A 13,936-nucleotide genomic window follows, 5' to 3' on the forward strand; every position below is an offset into this window, starting at 1 on the left:
ATTACCGAGCTACATTGTCGAGGCTTTAACCCCCGCGGGCTGTCGGCTGTGATGTTCCCTCCCAGGGCCACTGCCCTTTGATTAGATCTCATTCCAACTGTAATTAAGCCTCAGACACCCAAGCAGAACGTGAGCTTCAATCGATGGTTCTCTCTGGATGAGAGACTGCCTGAGGAATGTCAGTGTTGGATAGAGGGAGCTTATGGGAACAGAGGAGGAGGAGTGTGGTATATTGGTAAAGTGTTTCTGTGCGGAATGCCACGCAAATCAATGCGCCATTCTGGTGAAAGGCCGCCAGTATAAATAGGCAGGTAGTGCATTATGGAAGAGAGAAGGGTTTCATCACGAAGCTGGAATGCTTCATGGCTATGCAAACACAATTACCATGTAAAAATGTATGAGGAGGAGGACAAGCAGGTGTGTTGCTCGTGTCCTGGTTTTTTCTTTGGTAATCATTCATGTTTCACAATATAGGTAGCCTAGATTACATTACTTTTGTGTCTATTCATGCCAAGCAGTCAAAAGGTACAAATTAGGCGGCTACTTCAACTTTGTGGTTGTCGGCGTGGACCCGCTGTTGCCATGGTGATGTACCCACAATCAAGCACAGTTATGGTTTAATTGAGTCAAACCGCAACACTCATTCAATTGTTTTTTCCTGCTAAAATTAGCATTATTAAAAATCTTAGCTAATATTTCTGTGGCCTGGGCATTATCTTATGCGAGCAGCATTTCCCTCGACATTAGATCTCATTTTATGAATACCAGGAGGGTTAAACATTTTCAGCAAAATTTCCATGGAAATTTGCGCTAGGGAGTTTTGGGACATTTGCTGATTTGTTAACATTAGATAGGAATGCATGGGGTTTATATCTGAATGTCTTTTAAGGCTGGAACCTTTTTAATGTGCCACAATGAAGTTTGGTATCCTACATTTGTGGTTGTTATTCAGAGAGAAAAAGAAACAACAAGGAATAGTAATTAAAAAAAAACCAAAAACATTGAATATATACTTAAATGCTAACTTAAGTACTAGTAAGTAGTAACAAGCTGTAAGTAGTGGTCACTGATGTCACTTACATTACACATTTTTGTAATCTGATTACTTTTTTTCAGTAATGGGCAATCTAAAGCGTTCATTTTTACAAACCAGTAATCTGATTAGAGGTTAGGGTTTAGAAAGGTTCTCACTACGCGTTCGTTTCCATGGTAGCCGCTCATAGTTACTTCCTGTTTTGGTCTCGAGCAGGGGTCACGTTAACCGAATATTTTCCGTCGTTGACTGGTTTTTTAAAACGGTGACGGAAAAAACTGAAGTCCGTCTGTCATTTTGACAGGTTGCAATTCACACCCCAGACCACAGGGTGGCGAGTGAGCATATTAATTAGCTATTGTCTCTCTTAATGCATGACGTCGTTGGCTATTCAGTCAGAATATTGTAGCGTCACCGGGGTCTGGCGGCAGCACCGTGATTGACACATCAACGCGAGGTTCTTATTGGTGCACCCGGTGTGCCAGCGCATCATCCAATTGGTGGACTAGATTGCCGCCTGTGTATAGACCCCAATCACATGACGTCACAACTCCGCCCCCCTGACTGGAACCGCCATATTGTCCGTCAGCTCGTCGTGTTTACACATTACCGCTACGTACATGCCTCCTATTCCGGCCTCCTTTTTCTGCTCGTTAACATTAATAATCAAAATGGTGAAGGCGTGTGTGGCGGTTGGTTGCAGTAACAGAGAAGATAGACGGAGAGATTTGAAGTTCTACCGTATTTTGAGAGACCCGAAGAGGAGAGCGAGATGGACTGCTGTAATTCGACAAGAAATCTGGGCACCAAACGATCACCACAGACTATGTAGTAGTCATTTTATATCTGGTAAGATGCATTTAACATATATTTAGAAGATTTTGGGCTGACAACCACAATTAAGATCATTGTGTGACGTTGGTGATTGGGGTCTATATAGTTGCCTCTTTTTCTTTGGGGGTGGAGTTGTTGTTTTGTTGGTGTTGTTGGCGGTAAGCAGAGTAAAAAGAGGGAGAAAAATACGACTTCCGTGTCTAATTTTTCGCCGCCAAGCAAGTGTTACAATATTAATTAAAAATGAATGAAAACTAAATACTATTGAATATGTCATCATTATCATTTGAAAAATTTAAGTGACGGGTAAAAATAGATTATGACCGGATTTTTATGACCCTGTCAGTCAAAATGACAGACAACGAAAATGTCTAGCGCAACCTCTGGTCTCGAGTCACACGTGCTAAGTGTTTTGGGACTGAGAGAGCCATGTGGAGTGAGGATGCACATTCCAGCCGAGTGCAGCCACCTGTTCAGATGTACGAGGGAATGTTGATCTGTGTGCTTGCATGAATGAAAGTATTTTTCCTTCATTATGTAGTGCTCCAGCAATAGGTTGTAGCTGCTACATTGCGCGGCTATTTCGTAGCTTTGCTGTTGCAACGGAGGGTAGTCTCCGAGCATTGTTTACATCATATTTGTGCTGTACATTTATGCTGTGAGGTGACGTTTTTGTTTAGCATCTTCGGGATGTGTTGTACGTCCGATTGAGTGTCAAGTGCTTAGTTGCCACCACGTTTGTTAGCCAAATTGACTGCGTGTGTGTACGGCCTACTTCCGGGTTGCGCGCGCACGTTCACGCCTGTCCCCACCTTTGTGTTTATTGCACTGTGCAATTCATTTGTTTTAACACTAGGCTTAATCTTTGAGTTAGCGGGGGTTTAGTTAGTCGGTGGAGTTCATTTCAACAAATTCCATGCAGTTTTTCAGTTATTTGTTCGTTTCAGCGCTCCGGAGTGGCTAAGCTAGCACGAGTCAATGGTGGTTGAAATCAATACCATCGACTAATTAAACCCCCCACTACCTCGAAGATTAAACCTTATGCGAAAAATTCTGATCTTCCTATTTAAGTTCACTAATCAGAAAAGTCAATTACGTGTGATGATATTTTTCCATTGTCACTCTAATGTTGAGGCAGCAAAGGGAGAAAAAAATGGTAAAAAGATACCGATAAATCACTTTTATAGTAACTTAGTTACTTTGAAAAAGAAGTAATCACTAAAGTAACTAAATTACTTTTTTGAGGCATAATCAGTAATGAAATTACTTTTTCAAGACTGGTAACGATTCAGGCTATTTACAACTACACTTACCAATAGGCCACCATTTGGGGAGGGGATACACATTTCAACCATTCGGATAGGTCAAATTAGGGTGTGACAGTGCAGGGTGAGTATGCAAGCAGTGTTCGTAATGTGTGAGGGGGACCTAGTATTAAGACAAATCACCTGTAAGCATTAGTGAGTCAACACTCGACATCCACAAAGAAACAAACACGGTGAAAACAACAACGTAGCCTGCGTCTTCTTTGGGCATTTTGACACATGGACAAGCATGTGAAGTTTGATTGTTAAAAGGTTTGCCGTACGCATTTGGCACTGCTTTTTTTTTTTTGGGAAGGTTGAGGATTAAAGCGTGAAAGCAGACGTGAAGTATTGCAAGCCTGTTGGGGGCGAGCAACAGTGGCGGGGCGTAAGCAATTGGGCCATCAATCTGCTCGTGGCAGGCCTCCGTCATTGGTTAGCTCATGTGCACAAAATTCCACAGCTGAATAAATACACACTCAGCTTGTGGCAGTGATGAACGGCACACATAAGGTGTGCAAAATTAATGCCCGAAATGGCGAGAGAAGACATAGATGGTAGATTAGCGAACATCTACAGTATGTGGCCTCAACTGCCTCAATTATCTTTGATCTGAACGCACCCAAAAAGCAATAATAATCCTGCTTTGACAAATTAGAGTCAAAGCTTTCAAAAGTTTGAAGGTTGACAACGGACTCATTTGATCTTCAACCTCAGCTATCCTTCATAGTCAATACTTTTATGTTTGAGTTTGACAAAGATGAATCATTGCTCAAAGTCTGAAGACTAGTGGAAAATGTAACAATTGGACGGATGTCACGGATCAGCTTTTTGTATGAGAACGTTTAAAATCTATAGTGTTAGTGACTATGCACAAATAGTCCTTGAAAATTGTAAGATGGGCAAAGAATGTAAGTACGACTTTTTCAAATGTTTACAGCGTATTACATTTAACCATCCATTTTGTTTATTTATTTGTTTAGATCATAATTAGATGCTAGACATTAGCTCCTTCCAAAACTACTGTGGTGATCATACGTGTAAGAGAATGTGTGCCAATATAGTACTCTATATTTTGTTTTCGCTATGTCATGGGGGACAGTTCACGCATAAACCTGGAAAAGTATTATTATAGTGAGTGTAGAAGAAGCTATTTTTGTGTGCTGCAATAACAGCCAGGCCGGCATCCTCTACTTGCAAATTATTTTAATTTCTGAATTAGACTGAAGAACAGCAAGATGACAAAACATAACAAAACAGAACATAGTACATACAGTAAGACATCTTGAAACTACAATGAGACAAAACAGACAATACAGTCAATATGTCGTCAACGAAGAATTTTTCTAATGACGATGACGTCACAATGACACGGTAAAAACATGTCTTGGGAGACTAAAACATAACGAGATGGATGCCAGTTGTCGACTGACAACATGAGAACGAGATGAAAATTTGCCAAATTTTCCGTCATTAATTGACAATGTGTGATAATATCTTATTGTATGTGTAGTTAGCACGCATTTAGCAATGGTTGGTTGTGTCACTCATGTGACTTGTTGCGCCTCCCCCAGACCCACACACATGCACGTGTGCCCATTCAAGGCTCTTCTTGTGAAACATACTGTATGTGTCAGGTGCTGCTTGGTAAGTTTTGTTTTCTTATCTTGGCTATGCCATGTTGCTTTAACCTTTAAAGGTCAGTGCTGAGTGATCATCACACACTAATCTAATTTGTAGTATTAGCACAGCGTTCGCGTTAGCATGAGCATTTAGCGCGGTGACTCGGTGAGTGTCTTAAACTCTTGGAAAACTGTTTACATACAGTTTGTGGCGTCCAGGTGAGTTTTCCTGCTGAGTGTGTATTATCATCATGGAGATGGCGATTGATCCTTGTAGACCACAGATGTCAAACCGATTCCAGAAAGGGCCAAGTGGGTGCTGGATTTTGTTCCAACCGATACCGTGCAGAGAGTTTAACCAATGAACTTCCTTCTGAAACAAGCAGCACCTGACAAAGTTTAACTGATTACACATGTAAAAGATCTGATTGGTGAAAAGGTGTCCTCTTCATTGGTTGGAAAGCAAACCTGCACCCACTTGGCCCTTTCTGGAATCGGTTTGACACCTGTGTTGTAGACTCTACAATTATGTGCTCGTGTCTCAATGCTCATTTGAAATTGTTGGAAACCTTTTATTTATCCACAGTATTTATTTATTCATTCATGGACTAAAATCTTTGAAGATTATAGACAAAAATATTTTGAGAATTGTCAACTAAAACTACTTTGTAGACGAAATTGGTCTGAGTGTTGGTTGACTAAAACTAGACAAACTAGAACTAGAATTGACGAACACATTTTGAAAGGACTAAAATATGACTAAGACTAATAAGTATTTTCGTCTAAAAGACTAAGACAAAAACTTAAAAGGCTGCCAAAAACAACAGTGGTTCCAAGAGGGTCTTGAACCACTCAGGTCTTCTGGTCTCAAACTAAATAATACTGTAAGTAAATGACCTAGATAGGAATACATATTGTTTTAAAATAATGAAATAATAAATGCAAAATAAAATTTCTCTACATGAGTCTTTCTCTACATGAGATTTTGTGCATTTTTATTGGCCATTTGCTTTTTCAATGTAAATTATGCTGTAATCTCACTGTCCCTTTAGCGCTGTATATGACCAACAGCCATTTGATGAAGGGATTTTCACCTTCAAGATGGTTTCATTAATGGGTGATGGGTGGGGCTCTGATGTCAATGAAGCTGCTGTCAAAAGTTACGCCAACCCTTAGCCATGCGGGCCATGGTTTTAGGAAATGGAGGGCAGAAACGAGGTGAAACAACTGTGGGGAAAAAAAAAAAACCCTGAATGTTGAGCATGTTTATTCATTAGGGTGTGCGAGAATGCCATCATGTGCATGTGTGTGGCTGCGATAATGAGGTAATGGCGCTCGGCACAGTGTGACGGCGAAGGCGGGATGCGACGCGACGTGACAAAAGCAGATAATTGGGCTATAGCGCTTCAGAGAGACGCCGAGCCGGTGTCAGTGGGTGCCGATCGATTCTAATGTCTTTGTCTCAGGGTGATACACGTTACCTATAGTGTAAACAACACCCGCTGTTTAGCCCTTGTCACGTTCTCCCGCCTCGGTATTAAGTTAGAGCTGTAATTCACAACTAGTGTGCTTTTGGAATTGGTCCGGAAATTTGTCTCACCTTATTACAAATAATCAGTAGGAAGTTATGATGTACAGTCAAGCGTGGTTCCTATTGATTTTGAGATTCATACAGTGAAGCTTGCAACGCTTTTCTTCTATGCTAGGAGTCTTGCTTTAATCCCGTCGTTTAAAAATGAATGGAATGTTAGGTTTCTGTGCATGTACTGACTGATAGCATTGTGTTAACTTTGTCATAGAAAAGCCTTAACACGTTAAAGGGAATGATATCTTTTCTGGTATTTACTGTTTGATTATATTGAGTTGGAGGAATACAAACAGTCAATCAGGGAATCGTATCTTTTCTCATATACACTGTTTGACTGTTTGTATTACTCTAACACACCCACTGTAAAAAAAAAAAAAAAAAAAAAAAAAATAGAATTTATATTATAGTATAAGAAAAAAAAAGCAGATTATATTTGATATTATGAACAGTTGGACTTGAAATGATTAGAATTTGCAGCGTGAAGACAACGGGGAGATAAGGGCAGAACAGATACAGGACTCATTCTGAACGTGAAAGCCCAGCGCGAGCGTCATGCAGCCAACTGAGTAAGATTGACGCTGACAAGCTGGTGATAGGCAACACATATACAAGCCCACGTCTGCATCACCAAATCCTGCAATCAGCTCTTCTGGACAGTCCAGAACAAATGGCAGGACATCTTGTCTTGCCACAAGGAACATCTGATATGAAGGAACCCGCGACAGAGAAGTGAACACTCAGCACTCACGTGGCACTGAGGATGGCAAAATCCCTAACTCTCGTTGCCCTGACAACACTAATGCCCGAATTCTCCTGTCAAATCCAGAAACGGGCAATAATCCTAAACAACGCCCAAAAACACCCTTCTTCCGGGCTACAGCCCGCCTCACCAGAGCCTTTAAAAGACAATGTTTTTAAAAGGCTGTGGGGGTTGGTCACCAACAGGCTTACACTCACAAGGGATTCAGACGATTACTGGGTTCTAGATCACAGAGCTGATTTGTGTACACTCTACCCCTTTCAACCACTTAGCTTATAGACTCTATGTATGATCTCTGGCGAGCAGCCGAGGTGGACCCAATTGCAGGGAAAAACACGGGGAGGCAAGGCAGGGTGTCGGTGTACTCAAAATTATTTTAACGATCGTAACAAAAACATAAAGTTCAAATAAAAGACCAGAAGAAGTAAACAAGACTCAGGGTACTAACAAAAGACTGGGTATCAAAACTTAGGCAGAGGAACAGGAACACAGGGCCTTGGACGCAGACTGAGACGAGAATGACACAACAAGAACAGGCAGCACATAGGGAACTTAAATACAAACATGGGGTAACGACACAATGAAGCACAGGTGGGTGACACAAGAGGCAGTGGATTGGTCAACACACAAGGAGCCCGCCACAACAGGTTTAATCAATGAGTAATGAAATTGACCAAACACACTATTGGGCCGTTTACATGGTGACGCTGCGACACAAAGACGCAACGATTTTGTTGCTGAATGGCCTAGCCTTTACATGGTGATGGCGAAAACAGAAGGCAAAGTCACAAACTTTTGATTCCGGCCTACAAAGCGAAACGATTCGATTGCGGAGATTGCGCCGCAACTGTATGTTTATATACATACTTTTTTCACGTTTTTTAACGCCAAGTTTTGTCGAGAGCATGGTTGACCTGCCTCTTAAGTGTCACAATGCTCGGGGAAAACTCAACAAAGGACCGATGAACACAATGAATGGGTTTCCGTGCTGCCACCTGCGTACTGCTATCGCTCAGCCTTTGTGCACGTACAGTTAGTGCGTAGGTGCAGCGGTGTTGACAGATTGGGGAGTTATGTTTATGTTATGACTGGGCTGGAGTCTGATTTTGAAAATAATCTGGAAACCCTGAGGTGGAGCTCGCTGTTGTCTCCCGATCTCTATACAGGGTTCCCGCAGGGTCTTAAAAAGTTTTTTAAAAGTATTGAATTTTCATATCTGGGTCTTAAAATTTTTGATGTATGTAACTTCTCCGTGTGTCATTTCAGCTCAAAAGTGTTATTTGTCATTTTGATTAAATAATGTAGCCTAAATAATTAAATGGGGCAAAGGAGCCAATAATTGAGAACGCAATGCAACTCTGGGTCAAAATCCCGTCACGTGTGAATCCCGTGTCATGATGGGAGTCCTGACAAAATGTCATGATCTACAATTCAGTTTTTTTCCACCTAGTCATGCATTGGGAAAATGTAAATTCAACAAAGCGTGGTTGAGTAAACCATCCTTTCGCCTTTGGCTCAAACCAGTGGATAGCATTGTGTTCAAGGATTTTAATGAATGCAAAAAAAATATTCCGCTGTGTACAATGGGCATGAAGGCACTAGAGTCCCATGCTAAATTGCCCAAGCACATAACCTCCATGCTAGGAAAGAAACAAACTCCCTCCATTGCTGCCTTTTTTCAATCTGCCTGTATAAGACAGCCAGCTGCTCACGAGCTTGATGAGACAGAAGCTAAAGCCAGCCAGCAAGCTGCTAATGTAAGCAAAAGACAGCAGCTAACACTAGCCAGCTAGCTGATAGTGTTGCAGCCCCCCTGCATCACAGCCCAGCTTCGATTGGTAGTGGATTTGCGAAAGTGGATCCACGCACATCGTTTGGGTCCACAGCAACCATGAAAGCAGTGGTGTTGTGGTTACCCGAGAGTTTAAGATGACGCTCGCCATGCTAAATGCTAATGCTAACGAGAACGCCTCTACTTGGCCTGTGTTCTGGTTCTGCGCTGTGGTGGTGTCGCGTAAGTAGCCTATTCAATATGTTGCATTCTTACACCCTGCACATGTTCTACATTCCACTTTCGAGAAATAAATGAACACGAATTCACGGATTTTGTTTTTCTTCATTAGGTCTTAAATGTAACTACTGGAAACCTGTAGGAACCCTGTCTATATTCGTGTGCCATGGCCCATGGGTTTAAAGTGGAAGTAATTTTTTCTCTTGTGGACCTGTTGCAAGTGGCCCATGGACCGGTGATCGAGACTGATCTGGAGCATCTATTGATTGAGATGTTGCTCTCATTTACTTACCTTCTGTAGTTTTTACCTACCTTTTACCATCAGCTGACCTAATTACATATGTACCTACTTTACACCTTAATACCTTGATACTACTACCTTCTACTTATGCATCTGTCTTCTTACCTACCCACCTCCCGGGTTTCTTCATTTACCCGGCATTCCAGATGCTCATTGACCACCGCATTCGTTATTCAGCGTACTAATAGAGACTAATGTGTTTGCCGCCATTTTCCGCGCGGTCATTAGCGTGATTAATCGTCTCCTTGTGTTGGGTAAACAATTTGAGCCGTATTCCAATTTATTGGGGGAGGGAGGAATGAACCAATCACAATTAAGCACTGTGATCATACCCCCTATCCTCCCTCTTCGGGGTCTCGTCTCACGAGAGAATTAATTTGCCACTCAGGATTTGACTCACTCAGGAGTTTTTTTTTTCAACTTGATTTATAGCAGAGCCTTTTTTTCCCCTTTCAGGCAGCTTTAACCCATTCTGTCCTTTACAGCTCTGTTGCTTTTTAAACCGTGGGTAACAAGTGGTTTTTTTCTTTTTCTTTTTTGACCATTTTTAGTATCAATCATTTGTAAGATAGTTTGGTTTGAAAATGTCCAGAATGTGACTTTTTCAAGTTCTTCTCTATGCAATCAATTGGTTATACTTTGAGACTTTGGGGAGGTTTAAAACAACCACTCGAACAGAGAGTGTGAGTTGCGGTATGCATGGTGAGCGGGGAGCCAGGATAGGGTGACTACAAAATTTGTTGATTTTTTTTTTTTTTATGTTGAAAATGTAATCACATAGCACGTTTGAACTCGAAAAATGTCTTGTGCTTCTCAATTATTTTCTGCCCGCCCCCAGGAAGACGTCAACGTTTCGCCCCCCCCCCCCCAACACTCTGCCGCCATTGTCAATAGTATCATTATTATTATAAGTACACATAACATTGGGTTCTTTTTAATGTTAATGGGGAAAAAAAGTAATATAGATCAGAACATATAACATTATTTTGTTAGTCACACAAAAGACTAAAATTGCATCAATTTGCCTGTACAGTATTTAAAAAAAAAAAAAAAAAAGTCATATCCAAACTGTAAAAATACACTCATAGTACATTTTTTGACCATTTGATTCTGAAAAATAAAAATTAATAAAATCAATAAATAATAATCAATTCAAATTGATTAGCCAAATTAATTGACTAGGACAATACAACAAACAATTTGACTGAAAAAACACAAATAAATAGAACAAAAACGACAGTGTCATTGGACACTCATCAACTTGGTATGCCACCTTATACAGTATGATGGTAACAGGGATAGCTGGTTTACTGATGTAACAGAGCGGGACGATTGTTGGCAATATTCGGCACGTTCGCTGAAAAAAATAATAATAATCAAGCGGCTTATTAGTGTGATTGGGGTCGAATGTCTAAGTGATGTCTTAATTTGGCTTCCTGCTGTCTGCTGCGAACTCTTTTAGACACAGTAAACAGACTAAATACTGTAGGAGACGAAGAAATCCCAAAGTCAAACGCTACATATGCTTTGTCATATTTTCTCGTCTTAGCTCATCATATCTGCAGTGCTCTTTGCTGTGTGCTCTTGTTTGGTTCAAAAATACTGTGCACACTCTGAAAATGAGAGCGCCACTGCCACCCACTGAGTGGATGTGCAATTACAATTTATTCTTGTATGGCATAAAAGTATATTCCCAGAGCTCAACTGCGCCCCCCTGGGGAGGCCCACCCCACTATTTGAGAAGTACTGTCTTACAGCAATCTGAATTGCTTTTAGGTATGTTTCATGAAGACAAAGTAATGCGGACTGCCCTCTTCCTTCTGTTTTTATTAAGGTGATCCTCAGTGTGCCTTGGTGCGGGATGAGCTAAATCAGTGAAAAGGACCTCATTATGTCCTTCAAATGTAACCCTTTACAGAGCACCTAAAGGCAGCGCTGGAGGAGTACATGAACCGCTTGCCGAAAGTGCGTATCCTGAGGACCAAAAAGAGGGAAGGTCTGATCCGGACCCGACTCCTTGGTGCCGCTGCTGCAAAGGCCCAGGTCATCACATTCCTGGATTCGCACTGCGAGGCCAACGTTAACTGGCTGCCTCCACTACTTGGTAAGGAATGTGTTTAATATTCATTGCGAGGCCTGTTTCAGGTCTATTGTTCATCAAATTAGTAATGAGGAAGCACTTTAGCACAATGTGAAGTGTTAATTTTGAGAATATGGTGTGATGTGAGCCTTGTGAGGTATGGGTTTTTTCCTGTGTGAATACACTGGGGAAAACAAATGACGCTAACATTTAATATAAAACAGTTAAGGGCTGCCAACTGGACTGTATGGTAATTATAAAAACAACTTCTACTTGACCATACAAGGAGCAGCAACACAACAGAGAAGGGCAGTATTACGTGTTACACTGTCACAACATTGAACTTGCACATCTCCAAATTTGGACTTGTGCATATGTTGCCACAAAAAAAAAAAAAGTTTTAAAAAATCTGGGATATAGCCAGGGTGCAAACAATGAAGCGCAATACAACAGTATAACCCCGTAAACACAATAGGGTACCATTTTATTTGAAAGTGGGTTGACTGTCATAAGACCGTCATAATTATGACCAGTGTTGGTAATTTAACTTAATATATTGAATAATTCAAGTTTGAAGACCTACTTGGGCATTATCGCTGTCTTTGTGTTTGTCAGAGTGTGCAGTCAGTGAAGCAGGGCATAAGCCGCCCACCTAGCCTATCATCATCGCATTTGCAACGGCGTCACCAGCACATCCCCTTCTCCACCTCCGGCTCTGCTCTCTCCAGGATATGCAGGCAGGCGGATGTGTGACAAAATCAGACAACTCGCGCTCCATTCAACCAAATTGTAGTAACACGCCGCTTCACATCCTCAGTAATGGTAATGGCGTTGCATAGACTTTACTATCAGTTGATGGGACACGGACGCAGGGCTGATCCGTAGGGGGCCTATTTTCAAAAACTTAAAATTCAAATATTTTCAAAGCCAACGCCGCTAGCGACCTAAAACCAAAACAGGCACCTCCCTTTGGCATATATGGTCTCCATGAGCAGCAACATAAAAAAAATTCAAAGTCGTTACCTAATAAAATCCCGATTAATTATATTTTAAATAAGTATAACAAAACTTGGCTATAGAATTCTCAAATTTTACGCGAGATGCATACAAATTAACCAAATGCAGGGATAATCACCTATATTTTCAAGATCAATAGCAACATGAAACATATAGGTTTTTGCCCAAAATAGCGAATTTTTTATTTAGTGCAAGTTTTCAACAGCTAATAAATAACTCAATTTTCACATCAGAAACCTAATACTCGAGGAAAGCATGCAGAATCATCTTAATTCTACTCTACAAAAGCAAAATTAGCATTTTTCTATATACAATAACAAATTATTTAGGTCGAATTCCGATGTTACTATTGCCTCAGCTCGTCTTGCCAGCTATCTGGCCCTCGTTACATAATATAAGACATGTATAATAGCCCTTAATTATCTGATCATTCGATGTAAAGTTACCCTATTGTGTATGGATACAAAATACAAAGTGACGGCCATCACAAAACAAAGAGATTTTTAAGTTGAAAATTCTTGTAATATAAATGCGTACATCCCGGAATTTCTATAGATATGAACATTAAAAAAAACAGTCGAAATTCTTGTTTAAAAGCACAAAAAAAAAAAAAAAAAAAAAGCAGTTTTAATTCATTTTATGTAAATATTTCAAGCTAAAGCTACCCTATCGTGAACAGATACACAATCCAACGTGGCGACTGTCACAAAACAAAGCTTTTGAAGTTGAAAGTTCTTGTAAATAAATGCGTACATCCCGGAATTTCTATAGATATGAACTTAAAACAGTCCAGATTCTTGGTTAAAAGCAAAAAAACAGGCAGTTATCATTCATTATGTGTAAATATTTCAAGCTAAAATTACGCTATTTCCATACATTTTTTTCACGTTTCAAAGTGCAAGCATGGTGCTATTTTATATATTAATTACCTTGAATCATCGACCAAATCACTCTTGAGATACTCCTGGCTGCTTGTATGCAGTAAAACTTTCATCCTGTTTCCACCTAAATCCTGTGTTTGAACGCATCATGTGTTTAAGTTTATCACAATGAAAGCCATCCCAACGCTCTGCCTGGGTCGGCCCCCTGTGGGAAACTGATGGTGAAGTCTATGGGCGTGGCAAAGACGGGAAATATAATTAATGAGATCACTCGCTACTGAAAAAAATAACGCCGTTAGAAACGCCGTTATACTCTAACACCATTATTAACAACAGTGGACATGACACAAAATTATGCCAAAAAAGTTACTTAAAGTAACATGCCGGATGACACTTATTGACATCTATCATAAGCATTCAATAATGCTCATGACAGTGTCATGTCACAATGATGATGGTCTTATGCCAGGTTTATGAACCCGCTGTCAAATAAAGTGTTACCCGC

General features: G+C 40.6%; 1 protein-coding gene across 1 annotated transcript in view; it reads left to right on the forward strand.

Moving 5' to 3' along the window:
- Positions 1-13,936, forward strand: part of LOC130906557 (polypeptide N-acetylgalactosaminyltransferase 10-like) — a 58,095-nt gene that overhangs the window by 25,503 nt on the left and 18,656 nt on the right. The window contains exon 5 of the mRNA XM_057821015.1: positions 11,372-11,557. Coding sequence (XP_057676998.1) covers positions 11,372-11,557 — 186 coding nt within the window. The remainder of the gene's footprint in view (positions 1-11,371; positions 11,558-13,936) is intronic.

This window comes from Corythoichthys intestinalis, chromosome 18 (assembly GCF_030265065.1).
Source record: "Corythoichthys intestinalis isolate RoL2023-P3 chromosome 18, ASM3026506v1, whole genome shotgun sequence".
Classification (NCBI taxonomy): Eukaryota; Metazoa; Chordata; class Actinopteri; order Syngnathiformes; family Syngnathidae; genus Corythoichthys; species Corythoichthys intestinalis.